Consider the following 26,976-nt stretch of genomic DNA (forward strand, 5'->3'; position numbering starts at 1 on the left):
CTGGCTGCACCAGGAGCTGGCAGGTGGCCGAGCTGGGGGAGGACGGGCGGGCCAGGGCTAGTGCTGCCCATTGGCTGCCTCAGGCTCCCACCCCGCCTGCCTCCCTAGTCTGCAGCTCCCCCTGGCCAGCCCCTGCCTCTCCAGCTGCTTCTAAACTCCCGGAGCAAGCACCTCCTGCTGGGCCATGTCTAGCTGTGACCGGATCGGAGTGGCCCCTGCCATGGACATGCCTGAGGTCCTCAAGTCCCTGCTGGAGCACTCTCTGCCTTGGCCAGAGAAGAGGACAGGTAGGAGAACAGGAGGTCTGCATTGGCAGGCTGCCTAGGTACCAAAGGGATGGGTTCAGGCACAGGGATAGTGGCAGGACAGACTAGGGAGGGCCCCCCAGCAGGGGTCTGCCCTTGGACCTGTTCTGGAAAGAAGATGGGCTGTGGTGCAGAAAAGGCTCTGGGGAGATGTATGGGTGCCACACCAACTCTGGGGCTATCCATTAGGCATGCTGGCTTTGGAGAGCTGCCGTGGCCAGCATGCAGCCACTGACAGGTGCTGTGCTCATATGGGACAAGGATAGAACTGAGAGTGCCCTGTTGAAAGAATCCAGCTGATGTTAATTGCTTCTTAAGCTCTCTCCCTCTGCACATTGGGGACAGGCAGAGGAGTGGCAGAGATGGTTGATTTGGGCAGCAAGAGCCTGTGTGTGTGGAGAAGAAGATCCACTCGCTGGAGGGCTGAACTCAAGGATGGGATGGAAGCTGTTATATAACAGGACCACAAGGCTCCTAGCCCCGCGTTCCTAGGATACCACAGGCAAACATGGGGCGAACAGAGGAGGGTGTGGAACTGGGGCAGCTCTGGCAGCCAGCACCAGGTGTCTTGCAAGTCCTACTTGGGAAACCCAAGAGGCCAGAGTGCTTAGATTTGGGGAGAATTGGGGACAACCTGTTTCTCCAAATCTCTTCTGTTCCAAACATCAGAGGCTCATTGCTGATGAGATTCTCTCATTACCTTAATCTGTTGGGTTTTTTGTTTTGTTTTGTTTTGTTTTCAGTGCTAGTGATAGAACCCAGGGCCTCACAGATGCTAAACACATTCTCTACCACTGAGCTACACTCCCAGACCCTCCTCATTGCCTTTAAAGGAACCCAGCTGATTTAGGAGCCCAGGATGTTCCCTCAGGAGAATTTTCTCAGGCCTCTTCCACCTGTTCTCTCTCACCACCCTGGTTGTCCCCATAAGACGTCTTTCTGCAGGACTCTCTTAGCCACTCCTAAACTTTGGAGCCAGAGGACAGCCTCTGGTCTCCTCTTACTGCTCTAGGGTCAGGCGTGGGCTTTAGTTAAGGAGGGACAACAGGCTCTGTTCCTGGGGAGACACTATCTGAGAGAGGAGGGTGGCCCCCAGAGTTCATGATAGGATTCCCTGAGGGCACTCTCATGGATAGTTGAGCCCAGGCCTCTTAGACCACAGCCTGTGGTTTCAATGTTGGATTCAAAAGGTGGGCATTACAGAAGGCGTTTCAGCAGCTCACCAGGAGCCCAACTCCTCAGGGAAGGCCCCTGCAACCCAGTCCAATGGACAAACCCCAGCTGGAGTCCACACCCACAAACAGGCCACAGCTGACTTTTTGCCATCTCTGGGGAGGGCCAGCAGGAAAGCTATCCAAAAGTTAAGGCAAACTGTATCCTTTTTGGTCCAAGCAGAGGGAAGGGTAGCATAGCTCCCCCCTGGCCCTATCTATGTGTCCCAGAATGCCTTGCTACACTGCACGGGACAGCTCCTAGCTAGGCAAAGAAGGGTTCTCGGAGGTGACTCAGGGTACTGCTCCTCAGATGAGGATAGAAGGCCTTTGAAGTGTGGCAGCAGCTGCCGACTGCTGGCTCTGAGCCGGTCGGTCTGCAGAGCCCTGCAACAGCTGAAGAGTCTCTACCCATCACTGTGGAGGGCAGTCAGTCCCAGTATTTAGGGAACTTATCCAAGATTTCAGGCAGAACTTTGCCAAGAGCTAACAAGCTCTGGCTAAGAAATAGTCAGGTGTGGTCAGATAGGTCTGATGGGTATAGGCCAGAGTCTCAGGTCACCTCCTGTGATACCTCAATGAAAGAGCACAAGGTCCCAGAGGACAATTGCCTGTAGCCAACTAGGGAGATAAAATGAGGGGAAGCAGGCAGAAGAGCCAAAGGTGTCACAAAGCCCCATCCACATTACTGCCCCCACCCTAAAATCACCACTTTCCAAAGCTCTCAGACTCTCCAAACCATTTCTAAAAATAAAAATGGTTTACCTGAAAGAGTAGATGAGAACACACCCATCAAAGTGAACTCGATTCTAAGTAGTTGCATGGGTACTTGAAAGGCTGAGGTCAAAGCATCTTCCTTCCCCATTTCCCACCACTCTGGCTTTGACCTCAATTGGAAGTCACAGCTGCTTCTATGTGAAAGGGGATGGTTTCTCCTGGGAGACTATTTACAAAATCCCCCTCTTCTCCTCCTTTTCCCACCTAGTGACTGCAGCCCAGTTACATCATGGGCAGAGTATATCTTCAGTGGGTCAGGTTTCAGAGGAGAGCCACACGGTGTGAGAAATTCTAGGTGTGCCTTTGCAGAACTGCTCTCCTGCAGCCTCATGGTGGTTTTCTAGCTCAAGACAACCCCTGAGGCTCACGTGGGGCCGCTCTCCTCCTTGCTGCTCCTGGGCCTCCTAGTGTAGTCTGTGCAGACCTCTGCCTCTCTCTCATCCTGCATTTGCAGCCTGACCAAACCTGGGATTCCCTTGGTTTCTTAGAGGCCCTTCCTCTGGGCCACCAGTTCAAATAATTTCCCTTCAGGCAGAGAATCACATGCCTAGAAAAAGGGTGGATCCATACCCTGACTCAGTTTCCCTTTCCTGGTTTCTGGACCCTGAGCCCTAATCATACTTTTCTTTCCTCTGCTCCCTCTTTCTCCGGAGAGTCCTCTTCTGAGAGTGATTCAGTCTCAGATGCTTACTCCATCATTTATTTGTTCCTTTCTTCTTCAGCTTCTGGAAAGACGCTGAGACCCAAGACTCTACACATACCCTTAGCTCCTTGCACCCCACCTTCTCAAGCCCTGGAGCCTTGGCTGTGCTCAGAGGCACCCCTGCCCATCTTTTTACCTTTTCCACTTATTCAGGCCTCCCTTTTAGAGAGCTGTGAATCATGAATGCATACTTTAAACAAGAACTTGAGCTGGGCAGGCAAGGTCCCCACCCCAGGGCACTCTTAAACCATGACCACATCTGGGCAAAGCAGAAAGATCCTAGAAAGACAGCAGAGAGCTTCCAGAGACAGGACTGCTACCCACTGGTTGGGTGGACTTGCCTCCCACTCTCCATCTCCTTTCTTTAAAGTGAGGAAAAGGATACCTGTGTCACAGTCTTGCTGCCATGACTAAATGAGTTGTCCCACATGAAAGTGGTATAAATTGTGAAGTGTCACGCTGTTTTCTCTGAAAGGCAAAACGCAGCTTGGCCTGGCACGTTCCTTCTACCTGCATCACATTTGCAATCTTACCCTCCCACCCTTCTTCCACCTTCCTTTGAAGAGTCGAATGTTACAACTTTGTGCACATACACAGGGCTGTCTCCTTGGAAATGCATGCTGAGGCTCCCAGGACATGGTGCCATTGGCCCTGCACCAAATAGGACAGCCCAGATGTGGATAACAGGCAGAGTAACAAGGGGACTTGCTGGGACAGAGGCAGAGTGCAAGGGAGGGGACCTTGGTATGATCCTCTGGGCGGATGAAGTAAATGGACTAAGGGTGGACTCAGTATGGCCCAGGCGGCCCTGAGCTTGGCCTTAGTAGCAGTCCATCTGGGGACCTCTACAGCCTGGGGGAACCAGGGCAAAACTGAAAATGTGTGGAGTTTGCTTCCAGGGAGAAGGAAATGGGATGGGATCTTCTGTGTGCTAGATGTGTTGACTCATTTAATACTCACTTCAACCTTCTAAAAAGTGTATTTTCCTATTCTGAAAATTAACTGAGAGAGATTGGCCACCTTTAGGCCAGTAAGTAGACTAGCCTTTTTTTTTTTTTTTTCCTCTTTCAGTGCTAGGGATGGAACCCATCCGGGCCTCATGCATGCTAAGCAAGCTTTCTACCACCACTAAGCTTCACTCCTCGCCCAGGGGGCCCGCCTCTTTTCTTCCCTCTTACCTTAAACCCTTTCTTCTGCCTATTCCCCCTCACCAATCAAAAATGTGAGAAACTACTCTTCACCAAGCTCCAGACACTGATGGCAGTGTCAATCACTGCCGCTTCCAGGTGACTTTGCATTGGACCGGACCCAATGCTAGGTTGCTGAAAGAATGACCTGTCAGTCATGTGCCAGGAATTGTGCTACACACTTCCGTCACTCTCTGTGCAAGAGACTGTGTTTGATTCTTCATTGTATGGGTGAAGAGATGGATGTTTGGAGATGGGAAGGTCACACAGTTGTCAAGGTGGTCAAGTCCAGTTCCTCCCCCTTCCAGGTTCACGTCTACCTATAGGACTCCCTGGTCTCTAAAACCATGTCTCTGAGCGGAACTTCCTGGTCATTCAATCATTCATCATTTGCTTTTTGAGCATTTGCTTCACTTGTGGCTCAGGTGTGAATGAGATGAACACTGTACTGGCTCAATGGTGTTTGCAATCTATTGGGGAGAGACAGTCAAGAGATAGCAACTGGGGTACAGTGTGCGGGGGCGGGGGGAGGCTCTGTGAGGAGGGACATTTAGGCTAAGGCCTGGAGGGGAAGAAAGAGCCTGCTACATAAGGAACTTTCAGTCTGGAGGAACATCATCTGCAAAGGTTCTTTCCTGGGTCAAGAAGGACTAAATTGACTAAGGAATAAAAGGGGAAGAAGAGCAAGAGGGAGAGAAGATGAGATGGGGTTGGAAAGACCCAGAAGGTGAGAGCCTACAAAGCCTTTAAGGTCCTAAAGTGAGACTGAGAAGTCCCTGTGTCTAAGAGCCCACTCACCCTCACTTATTCCTGGAGAAGTGGCTGGTGGGAGGCATGCAGTATCCCCAGAACAACCCAAGATGGAATTATGGTACAAGTTAACTTTAACTGACCATTTGCTTATGCACCATGCACTGATGGCAGTGTCAATCACTGCCCTCTTTCAGGTGACTTTGCATTGGATCGGACCCAATGCTAGGTTGCTGAAAGAATGACCTCAGCATAGTGCCTACTGACTACTTTATTTCTTACGCTTAGGCACAGAAAGGTCAAGTATGATGCCCAAGATCACACAGGAAATAACTGAAGTAGGAATCAGAACAGGTGGTCAGGCTCTGAAGCATGCACCCTACCACTGTACCACCAACAGCTTTGGCTGGAGAAACCAGGGCTGTCAGGTGGTGGCTGTTGAGAGGTAGCAGAGGCTGGAGGTAAGGGCTTCTCTCTGGAAAGAGCACTCCTACGGCAATTCCTTGTGTAATCTGAACCCTGGGAGTGCACAAAAAGCAAGCCAAACAGGAAACAAATCCTCTTGAGTGTCTGGAAGAGATGGGCAAGAATTTTAAAAGAGCCTCCACCCACCACTTCTCCCCTAGAACACAGTGAGACCTAAGGCATATGCACCTTAGAGCCCAGAGTTACGCAACCATAGGTATGCAGGCCAGAAAGAGCTGCTGGTGAGGATGGTGCTGGAGGACTTACGGAAAGATGGCTCACATTTGTTATTCCAGGTTCCACTGTGAATCACAGTGACTGTTATTTAACATTAATAACGCTCCAAATGTATGGAACTTGGCTCTGAAAGGTTTTGTTAACCCTCCTACCAGCACCAACCACAGCAAGCAAGCCAAGAAATATTTACTGCTACTACCCTGAACAATAGTGTGCTTGCCTGCTTTTGGTACTAGCAAGGACCACAGATGGCTGGGCTTTGTTAGAGCTCAGGTTGGGTTGGTTAGCAGGTTTCTGCACAATGAAGAACAGAATTCAAATCCAGTTAAAATCTGGAAAGCAAGACATTTTCTCATCCTGTTTTGGCTCTAACTTAGATTCTATAATCAAACCTTTGGTTGTCACACCCAAAATTATAACCCAACACAACCTGAAGGCAAGAGTGGGTGCCCACACACTCCATCCTATTTATTACTGTTCTAGTTGGGCATTTGACATTGTCTATCACAGATAATCCTCATAGCCGCCTTATGAGGGAGCATTTCCATCTGTTTCCAAGAGGAAAATAACTGAGACACTGAAATCATCTGCCCAAGGCCACATGGCTACTCAGTGGGTGAGGGGAGTCATTCCTCAGGCCTGCCTCCCAAATCACCAGTATCACCATTAACCCAGGACCTGTACTTCCTGAGAATCTATTGCTACAGAAGGTACCACTTCATTCCTTGAAAGTCCTAAGTAGGTAATGATGTTCTTTTTATGGAGTTTCTTTTCTTCATAGGGCTCACAAACACTATAGAAATTGGCTTCATTTCTCCACTAATAGAAGGCGCAAAACCAGAGTTATTCCCACACTACTGACAAATGTAAAGACAAGCAGTGGATTCTTGTTTTATTTGGGGGTACTGGGGATTGGATTCAGGAGCACTTGGCCCTTTGAAGTTTGTTTCGAAAGAGCTCTAGGTCAGTTTCTCCTAAAGAGTTTAGCCATATTGAGAAGTCCTGCTAACAACAATTTTACAACACACAGGTTTTTCTAAACACAATACTATTTCCACAGTGGATCTATACCCATCAGTTTTAGCAAAATTTTAACTATCATTTGTTGCAAGCTTGCAACTGTACAATTACATATTGGCCCATGGAAACACTCTAATGTAGATCCTATCCTTACTCCATTTAGGTTTTTATTCCTTATACAGGAGTCCAGAAAGGTGACACAACCAACTGGAGGCATCATATTCAGAAAGTGATCTAAGTCTAATTAGTATTACTATAAGAACCTGAGTTTTGGAGTCGAACTCCAGTCATCCTGTCCCTACCACTACCAAGTCCTCCAAATTTCTTGCTTTCTTTCTAGGCCTGCTCAGCTACTCAACTTTTTTTTCCCCTCAACTCCCAGGGAAATTCTGATTCCATCAACTTTTAGCCAGCTGTGCTGCATTCCTGCGTCTACCCCAGGAACCAAGGACTACCTTTCTGCTGTTCCCCAGCCCCTCCCACGGGAAGCCTGGATCCCTTGAAGGGACACAAGACAACAAGTCAAAGTCCCTGCCCCCTCTGGGTGTTTAAACTGGGAAAGTCTAGTATTGTTTGGGTTTGAAGCAGAGTATGATTTGTAACTACGGAGGTACAAAGTTCTGAGGGCTCCCTAGGAGCAGCTTCCTGTAAGGGCTTTACATCCGTGCGTTTCACACGGTTCCTGAGGAAATCCCAGGGAGTGTTTATATTTTAAGAGCGGGTGGTTCAGCCACAAAATGTGGGATGGGATCAATACCTGTGTAAAGATTTTTTTTTTTTTTTAATTTACGAAAAAGGTCGGGGCAATCTTGGAAAGAAGAGAATTCAGAGCTGTTTGGGTCTGTGGATACTCTAGCCCAACCTCCTAATTTCATGGTTGAGGAAACAGGCTCAAGTGGACCAATGGACTTTCCCAAGGTCACAAGCTAGTGGGGGGAGGATGGAAGCGTGACCCGAGCTCTGGCTCTGGACTGGGCCTCACGAACGCTCCCTCCACGCTAGTGTTTATCTGGCAGCCACGCCCGCTCCAGAAGCCAGGATCAGTGGGCAATCCGATACCAGTTTCAGCGGCTGCCAAGCCTGCTCCAGCCGACCTTACCGCCCGGACCCGAGACCCGCAGGCTGCCTGCCCTCGGCCAACCTCTGGGTCGCGTGGGAGGAGGAGTGCTGGCCGGGCTTTGCGTCCCTGTCCCACGACCCAGGGCAGAGTCCCCGGAACATTAAGGCCCGCCCAGCGCCTCCGCCCCTCCCCGCCGCATACCGCACGTGCGGCGCCTCGTGCACCAACGCCGGCCCCGCCCTCCACCCCCCATTGGCTGGTCTGTGCCGGCCTGGCTAGGCTGCGGCTCCACGTGACCCACAGGCCGGCCTTGCGCTTCCAGCCCCGCCTGCCTCCTGTGGTGCGTCGGGGAGGTTGCGAAAGTGGGATGAGAGGGAAAAGACTATGCGGTGGCTTGGGAGAAGGGCGAAGGTTACGAAGACTGGGAGCGAAGAACGCATTGGGGAACGGGCGGCCGCCGCGGAAGGCCTACAAAACAGACTCCAGCAGGGCCCAGCCAGGGACCCCGAGCAGGCTGGCGCACCTCACCTGGCCCCGCACGTGTCTCGCTAGCCCTAGCCTCCCGGCCAATCCCGGCCCGCGAGGCCGCGCCCACCCCCTCGCGGAACGCACCAATCCAAAGCTGCCGACCGGGACCGCTGGCCTGGACTCATGAATAATAAATGCAGCCCGGGCCTGTCCGCGGGCGGGGCGCGGATGAGGGAGGCGGGGGTGCGGCGGCGCGCCTGCGCAGGAGCCGCCCGTGTCGGCAGCTGCGGCGGGTCGCGCGGCTCCGGCCCATCTCGTGGGGCGGGCGGACGGGGGAGGTGAGGCGCGCGAGCAGGGCGCAGGGCACGATGTCCGACACGGGCGGCGGGAAGAAGCCGCCTGTGGAGCCGCAGGCGGGACCGGGCCCGGGGCGCGCAGCTGGGGAACGGGGCCTGCCGGGCTCCTTCCCTCTGGTCCTGAAGAAGCTGATGGAGAACCCCCCGCGCGAGGCGCGCCTCGGTGAGGGGGGGCATCCGCGCGTGCCTGGGGGCGGGGTTCCTGCAGGGGCGGGGCCTCGTGAGGGCGGGGCTGGAGAAATCGGAGGTCGGGGTGAAGTGGTCCAGCGGAGGGGGATGGGGCCCCGGGATGACGAGGGGCCTGCAAGACGAGGCCGAAGATTGGGAGAGGAAGACAGAGGGCGAAGCGGAGAGGCTGGGACGGGTGGGGCTTAGCGGAGAAGGGTCTGAAGAGAGGGGATGGGGGCGTGAAGTGGAGTTTGTGTAGGGGTTACAGAGGAGACTGAGGGGGACCGGAGCAGCCACTTACATGGCGCTCCAGGGCGCCTCCCCTGGGGCCGCCTGCATCAGAATACCCGGAACGCTGGCCTAAAATGCCGGTTCCTGGGCCCCACCCAGTTTGCGGATCCTGGATAGGACTCTGCATTTTAGGGAGCACCCCTCCAAACCTCTGTGGTTTCATAGTCCACCAAAGTTTGAAGAACATTGGTCTGCTGAGCAGATTGTCTGTGCATATGGCCTTGTCCCTTTCTGGGGGAGAACAAGTCTTCCTTCCAGGGGGTGAGTATTCCAGCTATTAAATCCTCTAATAGGTATCTATGGGCTGCTGCTGAGGTGCAGGTAGGGGAGTTGTGTGGGGCCAGCCATAGGGCACCTTCTAGCGGGGCAGGTTTGGGCGAGGCAAGGGTGGATGAGAGTCAAAATGAGGCCAGTGAGATCCTTCACCTGGTTGGTTTGGGCGACAATAGGCTTTGGAACCACAAATAGCAGGACTGAGTTTCATCTTATTGCCCATGTCCCAGGGGCCTTTGTGGAAAGCAGGGTTGGCCCTGGTTTTTGGCCTGGGAGATGAATTTCAGGCAACAGCAGGAGTGCTACTTATAGTGGGGTTTAGGTGCTTTAAGGTCTACTTTCATTCTGAGACCTTTAGATTGTTACATTGACCCATCAGTGTAATTCAGGGATTTGGGAAGGGATGGGCCTTTTGAAAATTGTCAGACCTGAGTAATTAATTTTCTTTTTAAAAATGCCATTTCTCTTCCTTTCCTGGATGAGTTCTGTGGCTCCCATTCCTATGGCTGTCACTGTTGGGTTATAAATAGCTTTAGCACATCAGGTGAAGCCAGGCTTTCTCCTGCTTCCGGACCTCCTGTGCAGACCTTTCTGTTTGTTTTCAAGATGATGCTTTGTTCCAAATCTTGGGACTGAGACAAACTTCAAGGACAGGTGTTCACATCTGGCAGGTTCTTGTTTAAGATTACCAGATAATAACCATCCATAACAGTAATTCAGAGTGTTCACAGATCAGTTTGACATGATCTTACTTCATGTAGACTTCCATCACAGCCCTGTAGGGTATTACCCTCACTTTGCAGTTGAGGAAAGTTGAGGTACAGAAAGGTAGGGATGCTTTCTCAAGGCTTTATGGCACTCAGTTTGTTCTTTATACTATAATGAACACAATCACTGGTGTCAATACTGTCACCTATTTGAGTGATGAACAAATCCTCTTAAAATTAAAACCAATTTTTAAAAAGTATTGACTTAAAATACTCTCCAATATTTAGACTAGGCAAAACCTGGAACCTACTGTTGCTTGTCCTTTAGTACAGCTGCTTTTTTTTTTTAATCTTCTCCCTTCTCCTGCTTCCATTGATCCCAAGTCCCCACCCAACAGAAGTCATTTCTGTGTAGAATATGGTGTCAGGATCTCAAGGGAGAAGAGCAAGAAGGTCATCTGGCCCACCTAACCCAGAAGCCATGGGCTTTTTACTTCCCAGTTAGTTGTAAACCAAGTCCTGGTGTAGAATACAGTTTCAGGAATTCAGACTAAGTCATATTAGAAGCCATGACCAAATTATGTTTGCTAAAAACTCCATCTTCTTAACTCACTAGGTGTGTCCATTTTTATTGGACCAACAGGCTGCTTTTTGGCTGATTGTGGTCTAGGAGTCCATGCATGACTCGTTTACATTTCCAACATAATGGTATTTGATTTCTCCTTTTCACTTCTAAATCCAGAGTTCAAAGTTGTCTCTCTCAATTTTGAAAACCCATTATGAACTTGTCATGATTTTTTCTCCCACTTCACTGATTAGCCTCTCTGTCACTTTGATTTCCTTTCAGTCTTGTCACATTTTTCTCTTGTCTTTTTTTTCTTAATTGCTCTCTTTTGGATATCCCCATTTATAACTTTTTCACTAAGATAATTAGGTGGAATCTGGTCCTTACTAACTGATTAGTTTTGTTTTTCATAGGAGCAGTATCATCTTCAGCTCCATGCTTCTCCTTTCTCCCAGAAAACCTGCCCTTAGTCTTTTCTGTTTATTCTGGAATAAAGGTCTCTTGAAATGGTTGCTCTGAAAAAGGTCCTGAAAAGACAGCTCCAGATTCTCTCAATTCAGTAAACCTAAAGTGAATTCTGTTTGTAAATTCAGTATTCTTCATTCAGTATACGCATCTTCCTTTGGTATTTGATTTCTTCTGTCTGTGGGGTAGACAGCCACTGTCTGTCTACCTCTTTGTTGGACCCTGTCATCCAGAACTGAACCATACATAACCCCTGCTTTCAGTGAGTTCACAGTAGTAGTGAGCACCTGCTGTTTGCCTGGACTTTATACCGATATTTTCAAATGTTTAATCTTCACCAAAGAGGCTGCTTTATCCTTATTTACAGTGGAAGATACCGAGTAACATGGCCAAGGTCATATATCACATAGCTAATGAGCGGCAGCCCTGAGTTGCTAAGGAGAAGCAGACTTAAGGAGGCAGGACAGTAGAACACAAAAGTTCTTGGCCTGAGGACCTCAGCCTTTTCCACACACACACACAAAAAAAAAAAAAATCAGAAAAAGGCAAAAAATTCTATACCCTTCCTCAAAGTTTCTCTCCAGCAGGTGCCGTTCCCACAGCCTATTCTGCATTAACCCTTGGTTCACATCAGGCCTCAGAGCATGTGGCTAGCATTCCAGAAAGGCCAGGCACAGGAGGTGTGATGCCATCTCTAAAGGAGACTAGCCACTGATTGAAGCACCAGATTGTAGCTGGAACACAGGTTGGGCCCTTGAAATGCATGGGATGGAATCAGACTGGAGAAAGATGGATCTGTCCTGAGGCTCACAGCCCACCTACTGGGACCGAGTTTCCCTCTTGTGTGGTGTCTCATCACAAATTTTGTTTGCAGATAAGGAAAAGGGGAAGGAAAAGCTGGAGGAGGACGAGGCGGCAGCAGCCAGTACCATGGCTGTCTCAGCCTCCCTCATGCCACCTATCTGGGACAAGACCATCCCCTACGACGGCGAGTCTTTCCACCTGGAGTACATGGACCTGGATGAGTTCCTGCTGGAGAATGGCATCCCTGCCAGCCCTACTCAACTGGCCCAGAACCTGTTGCTTCCTGTGGCCGAGCTAGAAGGAAAAGAGTCCGCCAGCTCTTCCACAGCATCCCCGCCATCCTCCTCCACTGCCATCTTTCAACCCTCTGAAACCGTATCCAGCACAGGTTGGTGACAGGCCTTTGGGCAGGGCCACCTGTCCCATCTAAGGAGTCCACTTCCCACTTAGGACGACTATGTCCACACACCCAGTGAGCCACTCCTCTGAAAGGAGATCCTGGTAGGCTGCAGTGTGGAGGAACCCTCTGATCCCCACCTTCCAGCTGTGTTCCCCGAGGCTGGAGATAAACTAGTAGTCACACCAGCAGCAGTCAGAGGTCTTCTATTGGTTGATGTGCTACAAATGATCAGGACAGTGAAGTCAGCCTTTCAGGTGTGAAGCTTTGCAGGAGGAAAATCCTGTTCTGTGTATCCTTGATGCTGCTGTTTTATCCCAATTACCTGCATTTTGCAACAGAACATTTAGGCAGTATCATTAATGCCATTGTTGTCATCATAATTATCATTGTAAGTGCTAGCATTTATTTTGCTTTATTCTGTGTCAGACAGTAATACATCAAAAATCATCAAAAGAACCATATGAAATTAGTACTATTATTCCTGTTCTGCAGGTGAGGAAACTAACCTGTGAAGCCCCTTCATATAGAGAAGTGCCTTTCCCAGGTCACATACTTGGTAGGTAGTGGAGGCAGCACTTGAGCGTAGGATATATGTCTCTATAGGCAGGTACTGCTTAGGTGGCACTGGTCTAAAGAAGGCATTCCTTACACCTGTAAAACATCTTCAGAATATGTCCTTCATCCTCTCGTTGTTCTGTTTTGCCTGTAGGGGTTTGTTTTTATGACCCTTGGACATTAACCTACCAGGGGAGACAAACTCCTGTCTCAGTGGGCTCTGCAGAGCTTTCTACAGGCTCAATTAGAGATTATACAAGCTGATATGTCCTGATTTGTCACCCAGGGAACCTACACCCAGGAAATTCTCATGCTCTTATTTTTTTATTTTTTTTTTAATGTTTTTCTTTTTTTTTTAATATTTATTTTTTAGTTCTCAGCGGACACAACATCTTTGTTTGTATGTGGTGCTGAGGATCGAACCCGGGCCGCACGCATGCCAGGCGAGCGCACTACCGCTTGAGCCACATCCCCAGCCCCTTATTTTTTTAAATTTATGTTTAGTATAGAAAATTTTTTAAATAAAATAACAAACATAAGGGGCTGAGGTTGTGGCTCAGTGATAGAGCATGTGCTTAGCACATGCAAAGCCCTGGATTAATCCCTAGCACCAAAAAACAAAATAGCAAGAGACTATAATAATTAATGACCTTCCAGTCTGGGGTTGTGGCTCAGCAGTAGAGCTATCGCCTTGCATGTGAGACCCTGAGTTCGATCCTCAGCACCACATAAAAATAAATAAATGAAATAAAGGTATTGTGTTCAACTACAACTAAATAATAATAACAATAATAATGACCTTCCATATAGCCAACTCCCAACTTCAGTTGTTAATTAATAACCAGGTGTTTCCAATCAAATCCTAGCTATTTTATCATTTCATCTATAAATATTTTGATGTATATTTAAAGTATGAGGGTTTTTTTTTAATTTTTTGTGGGTTTTTTTGGGTTTTGTTTTTTGTTTTGGTACTGGGGATTGAGCCCTGGTGTGCATAACCACTGAGCCACATCCCCAGCCCTTTTTTATGTTTTCTTTAGAGACAGAGTCTCACTCAGTTGTTGAGGCTGGCTTTGAACTTGAAATCCTCCTGCCTCAGCCTTTAGAGGGGCTGGGTTTACAGGTGTGTGCCACTGCCCCCCCCCTTGTAAAGGTATGAGTTCTTTTTAAAAACTTTTTTTTAAAATAACAGGTGTTTTTGCTTGTTAATGTTTGTGCTTTTACTTTTGAGACAGGGTCTCACTAAGTTGCTGAGGCTGGCTTTGAACTTGCAATCCTCCTGCTTCAGCCTCCTAAGTTGCTAGGATTACAGGCATGCACCATTGTACCTGGCTTAAAATACCAGTTTTATAGCTGAAATTGACAATAAATCCATTGTGTTCAGATTTTCCAAACTAGGAAACTCTGTAGATGCTCTTCAGCTGTAGAATGGATAAACTGGTGTGTTCAGGTAATAGAGTATTCCTCAGCATTGAAAATTAAATAATTGTCATGAGCAACGTGATGAATGATCTTCACAAAGTTGAGTGAAAGATGCCATACACAAAAGCAGACACTGTTAAAGTGTACACAGTGGTTGTATCCATTAGTATATGGGAGTTCTAGTTATCAGTCTTTGATTTTAATTTAGAAAAAAAAGTTTAACTGTAACATAGTACCTTTTTTTTAATAACTTTATTTTATTTGTTTTTTATGTGGTGCTGAGGATTGAACCCAGTGCCTCGCACACGTGATGTGTGTAATCATGTCATGCCTCACGTGTGCGAGGCAAGTGCTCTACCACTGAGCTACAACCCCAGACCTGATTTTAATTTTGAAAACCTTATATTGACAGATCTCCAAAAATAGTGTTTCAGTCAAATTAACAACAGAACTGTTACCTTTCTCTCTTCTTAAGTTCCTGCTATGGAAGTCATGTTAAGTAACTTGCTAGAATTTGGTCAATAGAGCTATCCACAGGGAAAAGGGAATTCCTCAAAATTCTTGCCCCCAAGCCTTATTTTTATGCACTTTTTGGAAAGTGTCCTCTTTTGTTTACTGAAACTCTCTCCTGTCTTGTCCTTGAGACTTAAACACACCTCAGCATTTGCTTGCTGCTGAAAGGCCTGCACACATGGTGTCACTTTGAATAGCAATTTCGTTTAGTGGATACCTTGACTGTCTTGCAAGTATGGAGTTTGGCATGCCCCTGTATTCCCAAGTTACCAAGAGGTCCCTGCTTATTCACTCCTCTGTTGCTCGGACCTCTTGGTATTTCACCTACTCTAGCAGAATACAGTGAGTTGATGTGTGTAATCATGTCATGCCTCTCTTTGTTCCGAACTCTCTAGTGGCTTCCCATCTCAAGAGAAAAGTCAAAATCGGCACCATTGACACTTAGACCACAAAATGTTTTGTGGTTGTTGGGATTGGAGTCGGAACTTAGATTTTAATTTTTATATCCTTTGCACTGTTGGACATGTAGCTGCCTCCCTGGCTTCTGCTCACTAGATGCCAGTAGCACCCTTCCAGTCATGACATGGCCACATGTCCCTTGTAGGGCAAACCCACCCCCTCTTGAAAACTCTGATTTTATTGGAATTAAACATATGTTTACCTTTAATCATATCCATGTTTCATATCCATCTTATTACTCTTTTATTCACTCTAGCTATATCATCATCCCTGCCATTCATTTTTTGAACATACCACCCAGCACCTACCTCAGGGTCTTTGCATTTGATATTCATGCTTTCTGAAATATTCTCCCAAATGTCTACATTATTCTCACATTTTTATACATGTTTTAAAATGTCATCTTGTGTAGCCAGGCATGGTAGTGTATGCCAGGAATCCCAGTTACCTGGAAGGCTGAGGTAGGAGGATCTCTAGTTTGAGGCCAGCCTAGACAACTTAATGAGACACTATCTCAACATAAACTTTTTTTAAAAAATGAAAGGAAATGTAGTTCAGTGGTATATCTTTTGCCTAGCATGTGTGAGGCACTGAGTTTGATCCTCAGTACTTAAAAAAATAAATTGTATAATGTCAGTCATTCCCACTAGAATAATATTCCATGAAACAGAGATTTTTTACCAGTTGTACTGTTTTGTCATTGTAAGACAGTACCTGAACCACACACAGTGGTGCATGCCTGTAATCCCAGCAGCATGGGAGGCTGAGGCAGGATGATGAGTTCAAAGCCAGCCTCAGCAACTTAGTGAGGCAGTAAGCAACTTAGCAAGACCCTGTCTCTAAATAAAATATAAAAAAGGGCTGGGGGGCTGGAATTGTGGCTCAGTGGTAGAGCACTTGCCTGGCACATGTGAGGCTCTGAATTTGATCCTCAGCACTGCAAATAAATAAATAAATATCCATTGACAAGTTTTTTGTTTTTTTTTTTTTTTGGGGGGGGGTTTGTTTTGTTTTAAAGCAGGGGCTTGATGTGGCTCAGTGGTTAAGCACCCTGGGTTCAATCCTCAGTACCAAAAAAAAGACAATACCTGACAGTACCTGGCATATAGTTTGTGTTCATTAAATATCTGTTGACTGAATATATTGTGCACTCCTATCAGTAGCATTGAACAAATAGGCCAAAGGTTTAGTTTGTTTTTAAAAATATAACACTTATCTCTAGTAATACACAACCTTTGAACTCTAAAATTGACTCTAATCCAATGTTCACTATAAAGTGGCAGCCAGATGGGGCAGGGAAGAACAAGCAATCAGAGTCTTCCAGGCCAAGATTCAGATTTTAGTTCAGTCATTAATCTGTGTGATCCAGAGAAATCTTTGAATTTCCCGAGCCTTAGTATCCTCGTCTATCAAGTTAACAGTCATTTTTCTTTCAGAGTTGTATGACGAGCATAGTGACAAATGTGTCTCAGGGACTCAAAAGTGGAACCCATGTCCATGTCCTTGGCCCATTGTAATTCACAGAGAAATTCAGCTGTTTCTCATTACTTGAGACACAGGAAATGGGTATAATGATTTAATGTTTTGCTTAATATATCTTGAGAGGAAAAAACAATTGAAAAATCCTGTGTATTTTGAGAGCCTCTGTTTCCTTTAGAGCATTCTGTTTCTAAAGGGAGGAATTCTTGGACTGTGATATAGCTCAGTGGTAGAGTGTGTAGTTAGCATGAACAAGACTCTGGTTTAATCCCCAGCACAGCAAAAAAAAAAAAAAAAAAAATCTTGTTTATGTTTTTGAATTGTACTACATGCACCCATCTCCCACCTAACTTAAGAGCTATGGTTTCATGGTCTTCTTCCTGCTAAGTAGCAGTAGTTTGTGCAACCTTGAGATTCCAGCAGATGTCTGGGTGGGTGACACAGAGACTACTCTCTCTTGTCTAGTGAGCTACTTCCAGATCACCTGCCTGTGTGTCTTTCAGAATCTTCCCTAGAAAAAGAGAGGGAGACTCCCAGTCCCATCGACCCCAACTGTGTGGAGGTAGATGTGAACTTCAACCCTGATCCTGCTGACCTGGTCCTCTCCAGTGTGCCAGGTGGGGAGCTCTTCAACCCTCGGAAGCATAAGTTTGCCGAGGAAGACCTGAAACCCCAGCCCATGATCAAAAAGGCCAAGAAGGTGTTTGTCCCTGATGAGCAGAAGGTAACCCGGTGTCCTTTTATAAGTATAGGTGTAACAGTTGTTCAGGAATTGGGGGTGGGATGAGGGTGTAGCTCAGTGGTAGAGTGCTTGCCTATCATGTATCAGGCCCTGGATTCCATCATCAGCACCACACAAAAAAATGAAGGATGTTGGAGCGGGGGACTGGGATGGGGGACAGGACTGGGAATTGTGTTTCCTCATATGAAATTTTACCTGGAGAACATTTCCTCCTTGGGGACACATGAGTTCAGTGTATAGAACCACATCATGCAGCAATTTGGTAGAAGGAAATGTAGTCAGGTGGTGTTTGGCTCCAGTGACTCCCTGTAGTTGTCTCTCATTTCTGTTGCCTCTGGGTGTGTCAGTGTCCTGCCTCTCTGGATTTAGCCCATCCATTGGGCAAAAGCTCACTCCACTGGAACTGGAGTTGAAGGAGTCTCCATTTGAAGGACAAAAGACAGCTTATATGTTGGCATTTCCAGGCAGCTCTCAAGCTGATGGTTCCATAGGAACTGATGGGAAGAGGGAACTTCGCAGTTTTTCCATCCTCTCCTCTGAAAAACTGAGAGAAAGGACTCTTCATCTGAACTTGGAGTCAGGCAGACCTGGGCATAGGCCCCACTTTACTACCTAGTACCCAGGGTGCTTCAGATTCCTCATCTGTAAAATGGAAACAACTGTACTTACCTCTTGAAGAGGTTTCTAAGACTAATAATAATGGTGACAATACTGGTTCTTGGGACATTAACATCACCTTTAGGCCAGGCATTGTTATAAGTACTGTGTACATACTAACTCATTTAATCCTCAAACAACTCTATGAGGTAGTTACTATTGTTATTCCCCTTGTAGAGCTGAGACACTGAGAAGTTTGGGCATTTGCATGGTTTTACTGCTAATAAAATTGCAGAGCCAAGATTTGAATTTAGGGGACTGGACCCAGGTTACCATCCTTTAACTATTGTAAAACACTAAATGATGTGCCTAAACATGCTTGATGCTAAAGCAGCACTCCAAAACGACTGGTAAATAGAGACTCCTTCCCTCCATGATGCAGCTGCCTGAGGACTTTGTTTCTCATTCTGCCCCTCTGAGGACAGGGCAGTGCCCTTCAATGTTTCTTGGCACATGTAGCTCCTTTCCCAGGGTCCCAGCTTTAGTTCTGGCTTCATCTCTGAATTATAAGGGGAATCTGGGTGGCAGGAGGGAAAGATTGGATTCCCTAACAGGGAAGATGAAACCCACAGAGGCTACTCTCCCACAGGATGAAAAATACTGGACGAGACGCAAGAAGAACAATGTGGCAGCTAAAAGGTCACGGGATGCCAGACGCCTGAAGGAAAACCAGATCACCATTCGTGCAGCCTTCCTGGAGAAGGAGAACACAGCCCTCCGGACGGAAGTAGCAGAGCTACGCAAGGAGGTGGGCAAGTGCAAGACCATCGTGTCCAAGTATGAGACCAAGTATGGGCCCTTGTAACCCGTGCCCCGCCCAGGCTGGGCACTGCCTGCCCCTTAGACCTCTGCCTGGGGGCTCCGTGAACCCCACACATGCGTGGAGACTTAGGACTCGTCCTGGGCGCATAGTGGAGCACCTGCTCCAGGAGCGTTCACGTCTCAGCTTCATTATAACACGGCCAGCGCACGTGGCAACTTCCCAGGGGGGTCAGCCTCCTCACTGACAGGGAGCACGAGAGAATCTACGAAGATGGGTGAATCGGCCTAAGTTTCTATTCTTGGATGTCCTGGCTGAATTGGAAGGGGACCTCTGGAGTACACATCTCCTTTCACAGGGCGCTCAGGCTTCCTTCGACTCTCCCTCGGTCTCCAGCCTGGGCTGCCGAGGGCTGCCTCTGCAGAATGAGTCATGATCATTGTTACCATTATGTCTTCTCAGGTAGCCTGTGGATTTCCACTTGGTGTGTGTCTGTCATGCACCTCACCCTCCCCAGAAAGTCTGTGAGATAGGCCATCCCCATCTCCCTTGGAGGTAGAAGGGCACACTTGCTCCTCTGTTAGCATACACAGGGTGCCAGGCCACAGGAATGGGTCTCCACAGTCTGGGATGGGGTTGGGGTCTGGGGCCTTCAGCAGAAGTGCACTCAGCCATTCTTAACCCTCACACCCCTTTTCTCTTGGGGCTTTAAGGCCTGAGTTCTGGATGCCAGGGAGGAGGCCCTGGGGACTGGCTTCGTCTACTTGCTGTGGAGCAGCTTCCTGGAGACTGGTCTTTGGGCCTTCTTTGCCAGTGCAGGGGAGACCTTTTTTTCTCCTCCTCCAGGCCAATCCTGGAGGCCACCTGACTCTCTAATTTGTCCCACTAGACTGGCCTGTGGGCCTGTTGTTTCTTTCCACTTGGTAACCATTGTCTTGGATTTAAAAGAATCACCCCCCTCACTTGGGAAGCTTTACCTTCCTGGACCCAAGGTGTAGTTTCCGCATGGTGTTTGGAAAACTGGTCTCTATATCACCTTACACTGTGAGTGTGAGAGCTGGGGCCTGTTTCTTGAGAAGCTCCATTTTTTTCTTGCTCTGCTCACCAGTGTGGCCCAGGCCAGATTCTACTCTCCCTGAGGCAGAAGAGATCCTCTCACTTCTTGTATCAGGATTCCTCCTGTGCAAGCTATCAGGTGTTAGCAAGGCAGAGCACCTAGCCAGGAATCGTCAAGGTCACAATGCAGCTCCCATGGGATAGCAGGTTCTTGGGACATTTGCATGGACCTTGGTCCCCACAGTCTTGGTCCCAGAAGTCAGGCCACCTACACCGCCTGGCCATAGTGTGGAGCCATTCTTACAGCTATGGCCTCCTCTGCCTCACAGCTGCTCCTTTCTCTTCTGTCCGCCTGGATTTATCCTTTTGCCCAGAAGATGAACTGAGGAAACTTGTGGAACCCTCTGCTCATTTGGGCCAGTTTGGGAACCCTCAAGATGGCTGTTTGTTTGCTCAGGGCGGGCAATCTATGTGAAGAGGAGACAGGTGACAGGTGCACTTTGTCATACTTAACACTGGCTTTATTTACAATGGTGGCATCCTGGGCCTGACCTCTAAAGACTTTTTGTAACAGATGTTAAAACCGGGGAAGCTGTCTGGCTGTGGACTGCACCCAGGGGACCCTCCAGGGATCTGCACACCCACCTCTTCGGGGGACTTGACAAAGGTCCCTGAGGCCAAGGGAGGTCTCCCCTGCCACTGGGCCCCTGACTTTCACTTTGTGGTTCTATAAAAACCATGTGCACACTTTTCACTCTCTTGTGACCACACAGGGCAGTTGCATCCAGCATGTCCGTGTCCTGCCCGGGCAGCTCACCTGCCCGCCCAGCGCTCCCTCTGGGCTGGCTGCTCACCCAGAGGGCAGTTCATTTTGTTATTGGTGGATGAGCCTTGAGCTGAAAAGCTCTTCATTTTCTTTGGCTAGAACAATATAAGGTTTGTGTTTTTTCAGTTTTTTTTTTTTAAAGGATGGACACTTTATCTCTGGATTGTATCTATGTTTGGACCCCAGGGGGTGGGATGGGGGCTTGATGTCTCTTCTCCATCCCACCTGCCATCTGTGAAGTGCGCTCCTCTTCTTCCTTCGTGGCAGAGGATGACTAGTTCCTTCCTTAGAAGGAATTTGGTCATTGGACTTTTAGAAGAGCCCCTTAAAAGTTAGGAGCCTGGCAGGAACAGGAGGGAGCATGTCCAGAGGTTGACATTTTGGGGAAAGAAGTACTTAGGTAAGCTTGTTTCCTCCCCTGGCTTAGGAACCAAGACCCTACAGAAAGAGGGTTAGTGCCTGCCTAGTTGCTCTTGGAGATGGAAGTCTCTCTGACTCCCTCCTGGGCCCTCTTCCTCTAGGGTCAGTGCTGAAGATTTAGGCTCCCGTGCTCAGATCTTTGACATATTCTGGAGAACACCTGGGCGGGGGGGTTTAAAAATTAGCATTGGGGCTAGAGAAGCTGACTTAAACTTGTCTTTCCATGGGTTCACCTTGGGCCAGGAAGTGTTGTCAACTTCCTGAGCGTCTTGTCTTCAATTTCCTGGCCACCCCTTTGCAACCTCAGAACAGACAAATCATGAATGAACTAGAATGTTGCAAGAATGTACATAAAATAAATGTAAATCTAGATATAGAAAACAAGTTTAGACAGCCGGCAGCCTTGTGGAGGACCTGGGTAATCCTGTCCTCTGTCAAAGGAAGAGATTTGCCTGTCTGGCTCCTGCCAGTTGGGGAAGGCATTTAGTAGTGAACTTTAACTTTGGGTCTGCACACCGTGCTGTGAGGTCTGCATACTTTGCTGCAGACGCCTCCCCCCACCCCCAAACAGGCAACTTGTGTAGTCCTCCAGCCTGAGGCCGGATGGCCAGTGTGGGAGCCTGTGGGAAAGGCCCCTTTGTGCTGGGCAGCTCTCCACATGGCCCTGGAGTTTCACTCCCTATGACACAAAGGGCCGAGGAGCTCCTAATTTTCATGGCAAAGCTCCATCCCAGCTCCTTTAACACCTGTTAATTAAGTGCAATAAATTTTTCTAGAAAATGGCAAAGATGACTTCCAGGTGGAGATTGCTATCTTGTGGTGCTGGGGATGCCAGAACACCACTTGGTCTTATTTTTCTAAGTGCATGTGATGTGATAGAGTGTGTGGGGCTCTGCATCCTCCCCTGGGAGCTGGCATTCCAGTGGGCCCCCTTTCTCCTTTACCTTTGTTGGGGGAAGGAGGCAAGGAGAAGATCTCTTCTTCTCAGCTGGAGAGGGCAGAACAGAGAGCAGCCCATTGGCCTTATGTGCGTGTGTGCGTGTGAGTGTGTCACTGTTGGTGGGCCGGAGTGATGTGGTAGGGAGGGAAGCCGGGAATGTATCCTTTTCAAAACAAAATTAAATATTTTGAGACGACAATTTTGCCATTGCCTTTGTCGTTCCCATTCTTTCCTTGTTTTCTCTGTGTGTGGGCCTGGAGACTAAGATTCAGGCCAAAGTTCCTAATTTTTATTAGAATCCCATTTCTGGCATAACTTGTCACCAGCCAGATGCCCTTATCTAGGACACCTAATCCCTGTGTTTCTCAGTTTCCTCAAATGTCAAATGATCCTCCTGCCCTGTTTACATTGAGGAAGAACACAGACCAAAAGCAATTTGAACAGATAAAACTGTACAACTCCAGTGAAGTGGGAGGCTGAGGCAGGAGGATCACCAGTTCAAAGCCAATCGCAGCAAAAGCAAGGCACTTAGCAACTCAGTGAGACCCTGTCTCTAAATAAGATACAAAAAAGACCTGGGGATGTGGCTCAGTGGTTAAGCGCCCAGGGTTCAATCCCTGGTACCAAAAACAAACAAACAAAACAAAATCTATACAACTAATAGAAAGATAGGACTGCTTATGAAAAGTGTTCCCAAATACTTGATGGCAATTGTGTTTAACCAAAAAAAAAAAAAACAGACTGGGGCCAGGCACAGTGGTGTACCCCACTGTAATCCTAGCACCTCAGTTTCCTGAGGTGGAAGGATCACAAGTTCAAAGCCAGCCTCAGGAATTTAGCAAGGCCCTGAGCAACAACCAGACCCAGTCTCAAAATAAAAAAATAAGAAGAGCTGGGGGGTGTGGCTCGGTGATTAAGTGCCTCTGAGTTCCATCCCTGGTACCAGAAAAATAAAATTTATTTATTTATTTTTTTGGTACCAGGGATTGAACTCGAAGGCACTCAACCACTGAGCCATATTCCCAGCCCCTTTTTGTATTTTATTTAGAGACAGGGTCTCACTGAGTTGCCATTGCTGAGGCTAACTTTGAACTCACAGTTCTGCCTCAGCCTCCCGAGCCTCTGGGATTATAGGTGTGTGCCATCACGCCTGGCTCAGAAAAATAAAATTTAAATTAAAAAATAATAATAAATAAAAACCCTGGAAAAAAAATAAAACCCTGGAATTGTTGGGTCCTGGTGATGAAAGTCTGGGACTTTTCCTTTTCTCCTTTGGGCAAGTTTTCTGTCTCTGGTCACGACACTTTCATAACTAAAAGACAAGTTTAGCTAGGCCCAGTGGCACACTTCTATAATCCCAGCTACTCAAGAAGCTGAAGCAAGAAGGTCCCAAATTCAGGGCTAGCGTTGACAACTTAGACTGACTTACACATACCATTACACAGAGAGGGTACAGCCACTTGCAGGGCACCAGTGTTGTCATTGCCAATTGACTCAGCATTGGGGTCCCTGGGTCCCCTGCTCAGGCTGTCCTGAACTCTCCAGCTGCTTCCATCCAGAGTATGGGAGTGAATTGGGCTGCGTCACCCTTGGTAGTTCCTCCTCTCTCCGGTCCCATCCTCCTCTGCATCCCTTTTCCCTCCACTCCCTGTGTGTGGAGCAGTGACTACTTTCTAGCTAAACCTGGAGCTGCCCTTCTACAACCAAGGTTAATCCTTCCTGGCCTTCCCACCCTGCTCTGCGTATTGTTAGTTTGGTCCCTGTAGGTTGAGGGACCAGGAAGCATTTATAAGTTTGTAAGAGGGGGAAAAAGATGTATTTGAATGGCAAGGTAGACTATTTTTTTTTACTTTATTTATTTATTTGTATGTGATGCTGAGGACTGAACCCAGTGCCTCACACATGTTAAGCAAACACTCTACCCCTGAGCTACAGCCCCATCCCGCAAGGCAGACTTTTTTAAATGGCCATATTACAAATTAAAGGAAGCTAAGAAAGGCAAAGTGATGTGTCTCAAATTATAGCAGCAGAACTAAAATTCATACCCAGAGTAGGGATGGGGTAACAAATCTCCAGAACAGCATCTCTGCCCTGGGATCACAGCATTGTCACACAACTTGTTGACCAGCTGCCCATCTCCTGACAAAATCCTTTCTCCTAGCTGGGATTGTCCTCACCCCAGTCCAGCTCCCAGCACTCTTAGCACTTACTACTTCCCAGTCCTGAACTGGATACTTGAGGGCACTGTTTTGGTTTTTAAATTTAATGGGGAACATTGTCATCCCATTAAATGCATGAGAAATCAAAGCTCGGAGAAGTTTTATGCAGTGCATATTTACTAAATGTCACGTGTCAGTCCTGCCGCCTGCCTCTCATTTCCACTGACAGTGAGTGTTAGAGAGTGGCACTAGAGAGTGGCGGGTCATGGTAAATGACATGATGGAAAAGACTGGGAACTGGGAGGGTTCTGGAAGACCCCTCTGTGGATAGCATTGAAAATGAAACCGGGAAGGCAAATGGATGTGACTTGTCCCCAAGTTTCATGTTAGGTGTACAGCCATGAGACCTACAGGCAGCTTCTGACCTGGATCCATACATCCAGTGTCGACCCAACACACCAAACAATGAGGCACAAGGAGAGGAGTTATGAAGGGATCCAGGATGAGTGGAACCTGATACCCCCGGTCTCTTGTCCCTGAGGATTGGAACAGGATCCCAAGAAGTTAGGTTAAGCAGAGTAAAACCTTTGGGCCCAAGCATCATATACTAAGGGAAAGGTCTGGCTGAAAGCCTTGCACACCCCCCAAGCCCATTCTTGTAGTCTTTCTGACCCTAGCCTGAGACACATTTAGTCAAGGAGTATGTGACCCAAAGGGCTAGGAAGTCCTTCCCTGAGATTTGTCAACCTGAGGTCTCTCTATACCCAGCAATGACCTGTTGTAACCCACTATGTTTTCAATGCTGCATACAAATGCTCCCACTCCAAGCAGATATTTGTGCAACCTGGAGAAATGTAAGGGCCATAGACCTGAAATGTGTCCAAACACTGGTTTTGGACAACCCAAGTTCAAATGCTGCCTCCATCACCAATTTCAGGTATGATCTTGGGCACATCACTTGGGCATGCAGCTGCTGTCATGATGATGGTGTAGAATGTTCTGACCTACACTGATTGAGGTCGCCCCCAGTCCTAGCAGCTGTTGCCATCAGTGAAGGGTATCTGCTGGGCAGCATGTGGCCTTGGGCAAGAAACTCCATTCCCCTGAGCAACTTCACTCTGTGTGAAGGGGATTTGCTATGCAGACAACATGTGCAGTGCCTGACACAATGCAGATCATTAACTCTTGTCCTCTTCCACTCCAGCTCCTGGGAGGACAATTTTCCAAAGCTGGATATAGGTCCCCTCCCTTGACTGTACCTCACTAGCAGACAACCCCTCCTATACTGCCTTGTCTGTGCCAGTTTGCCCCAGCTGGCAGGTCCTGATGTCAGCAGTTAATCTGGGACAACTGCCAGCCAGAGACAAGAGTGAGCAGCAGAGTACATCAGAAGCAGGCTTTCAAGTTGGGGGCCCTAGCCTTGAGTTCTCATCAGCTTCTCACTGCAGCAAATCCCCCCAGCCATTCAGGCTGACACCCGGGCTCCTTAGGATTAAGTCAGGGCAGAGCAGCACCGGGGACAGACCAGTGAGCCACTGCTTAGCCTTGTTTCAGGTTCCTCCCAACTTGGTCAGGGCATCCACTCCAGCTGGGAATCCAGGCTGACATCAAGGGTGCAGGCTGGTGGGGAAGGGTCGATGGTCCTTGGTCTGCTGCCTACAGCTGGCACTGCCTCTCAGAGCACAAGGCTTGTACACCATTCCTTGATATCCTCATGTCCCAGCCTCAGGCACCGTAATGGACATCCTCGTTTTACAGAGGAAGACATCAAGGTTCAGGGAGGTCTTAGGCAACTTGCCCAAGATCCACTAAATATCAGAGCTGAGATTCAAACCCAGACCTAGTGACTCCTACACCCTGGCTCTTTTTGTCACCTTATCTGGCTGAAGCTGGCTCTCCTGTGCCTGTCTGTGCTAGATAGCCCCTCCCTCCAACTCCCTTGGGTCAGGGGAGGTCAAGTCGACCAAAGCAGCCAGACCAAGTTCTGATCTGACATCTCCCCATGGGCTGCCTGAGCCACCCTGGCCAGCAGCAAGGAGAGGAGAAAAAGCCTGATGTTTGTCCTTTGTAGTGAGCCAAGATCTTTGTGGTGACCACATTTGATCTACTTGACCAGGTTCAGAGAGGGAAAGTGACTTTCCTGAAGCCACACTGCTTTTCCACCATAAAACTCCTCCTCGATCCTGTCCATCCAGCTGGACCCTATAACCTCAGGTCCTGTGATCTACCCTCCTCTAGGTCCATCTCTCTCCTTTCTTCCCTCCCTCATGGCATGTTTGGGTGCCAGGGTCAGATGCCTTAGATAACAAAGGCCTTGGAAGTCATCTCATCTGGACCTCCCTGCCTGGATGGGAAGGTCTGAGACCTAGAGAGGGAAATGAGCTACCTGTGGACACAAGCAAAATGGGGCTTGGGTTGGGAGGCCCTGCATTGCCACACCCTCTGCTCTCCTGAACTCAGGCCCAAGCTGGGGGCCTTTCACTTGGGTAGAGCATTGGTTGTCAAACCTGAGCTCATACACAACTAGAAATCAGCCCTAGCCAGGGATCTGTGGTGCACAGTTGGTTAGGTGCCTGTTCAATCCTTGGTACAAAAAAAAAGGGAGAGGAAAAAATATCATGCAGGCATGGTGGCACACACCTGTAATCCCAGTGGCTCAGGAGGCTGAGGCAAGAGGATCATGAGTTCAAAGCCAGCCTCAGCAACAGTGAGATGCTAAGTAACTCAGTGATACCCTGTCTCTAAATATAATACAAAATAGGGCTGGGGATGTGGC

General features: G+C 48.1%; 1 protein-coding gene across 3 annotated transcripts; it reads left to right on the top strand.

Annotated features, from left to right (window-relative positions):
* Positions 1-119: 119 nt before the first annotated feature.
* On the top strand, positions 120-22,240 carry Tef (TEF transcription factor, PAR bZIP family member). Of its 3 annotated transcripts, none has more exons than XM_046429393.2 (4): positions 120-287; positions 11,883-12,200; positions 17,144-17,364; positions 18,629-22,240. In XM_046429393.2, exons 1-4 carry the CDS (start codon positions 185-187, stop codon positions 18,842-18,844), a joined length of 858 nt encoding a protein of 285 aa, XP_046285349.1. In that variant the 5' UTR covers positions 120-184; the 3' UTR covers positions 18,845-22,240. The 3 variants fall into 3 exon arrangements, with proteins under 3 accessions (XP_046285349.1, XP_046285347.1, XP_046285348.1); XM_046429391.2 differs by lacking the exon at positions 120-287 and adding an exon at positions 8,505-8,702; XM_046429392.2 differs by lacking the exon at positions 120-287 and adding an exon at positions 8,955-9,259.
* The last annotated feature ends 4,736 nt before the right edge of the window (positions 22,241-26,976 follow it).

This window comes from Marmota monax, unplaced genomic scaffold (genome assembly GCF_021218885.2).
Source record: "Marmota monax isolate L192 unplaced genomic scaffold, Marmota_monax_Labrador192_F-V1.1 WCK01_AAM20220418_F8-fsc00051, whole genome shotgun sequence".
NCBI lineage: Eukaryota > Metazoa > Chordata > Mammalia > Rodentia > Sciuridae > Marmota > Marmota monax.

What these genes read in the sequence shown, in the direction of transcription:
- Tef (XM_046429392.2), top strand. Translation starts at nt 9,073, where the DNA reads ATGCCGGTTCCTGGGCCCCACCCAGTTTGCGGATCCTGGATAGGACTC. An exon ending in TGAAACCGTATCCAGCACAG is followed by an intron (nt 12,201 to 17,143) that starts GTTGGTGACAGG and finishes TGTGTCTTTCAG; the next exon opens with AATCTTCCCTAGAAAAAGAG. An exon ending in TTGTCCCTGATGAGCAGAAG is followed by an intron (nt 17,365 to 18,628) that starts GTAACCCGGTGT and finishes ACTCTCCCACAG; the next exon opens with GATGAAAAATACTGGACGAG.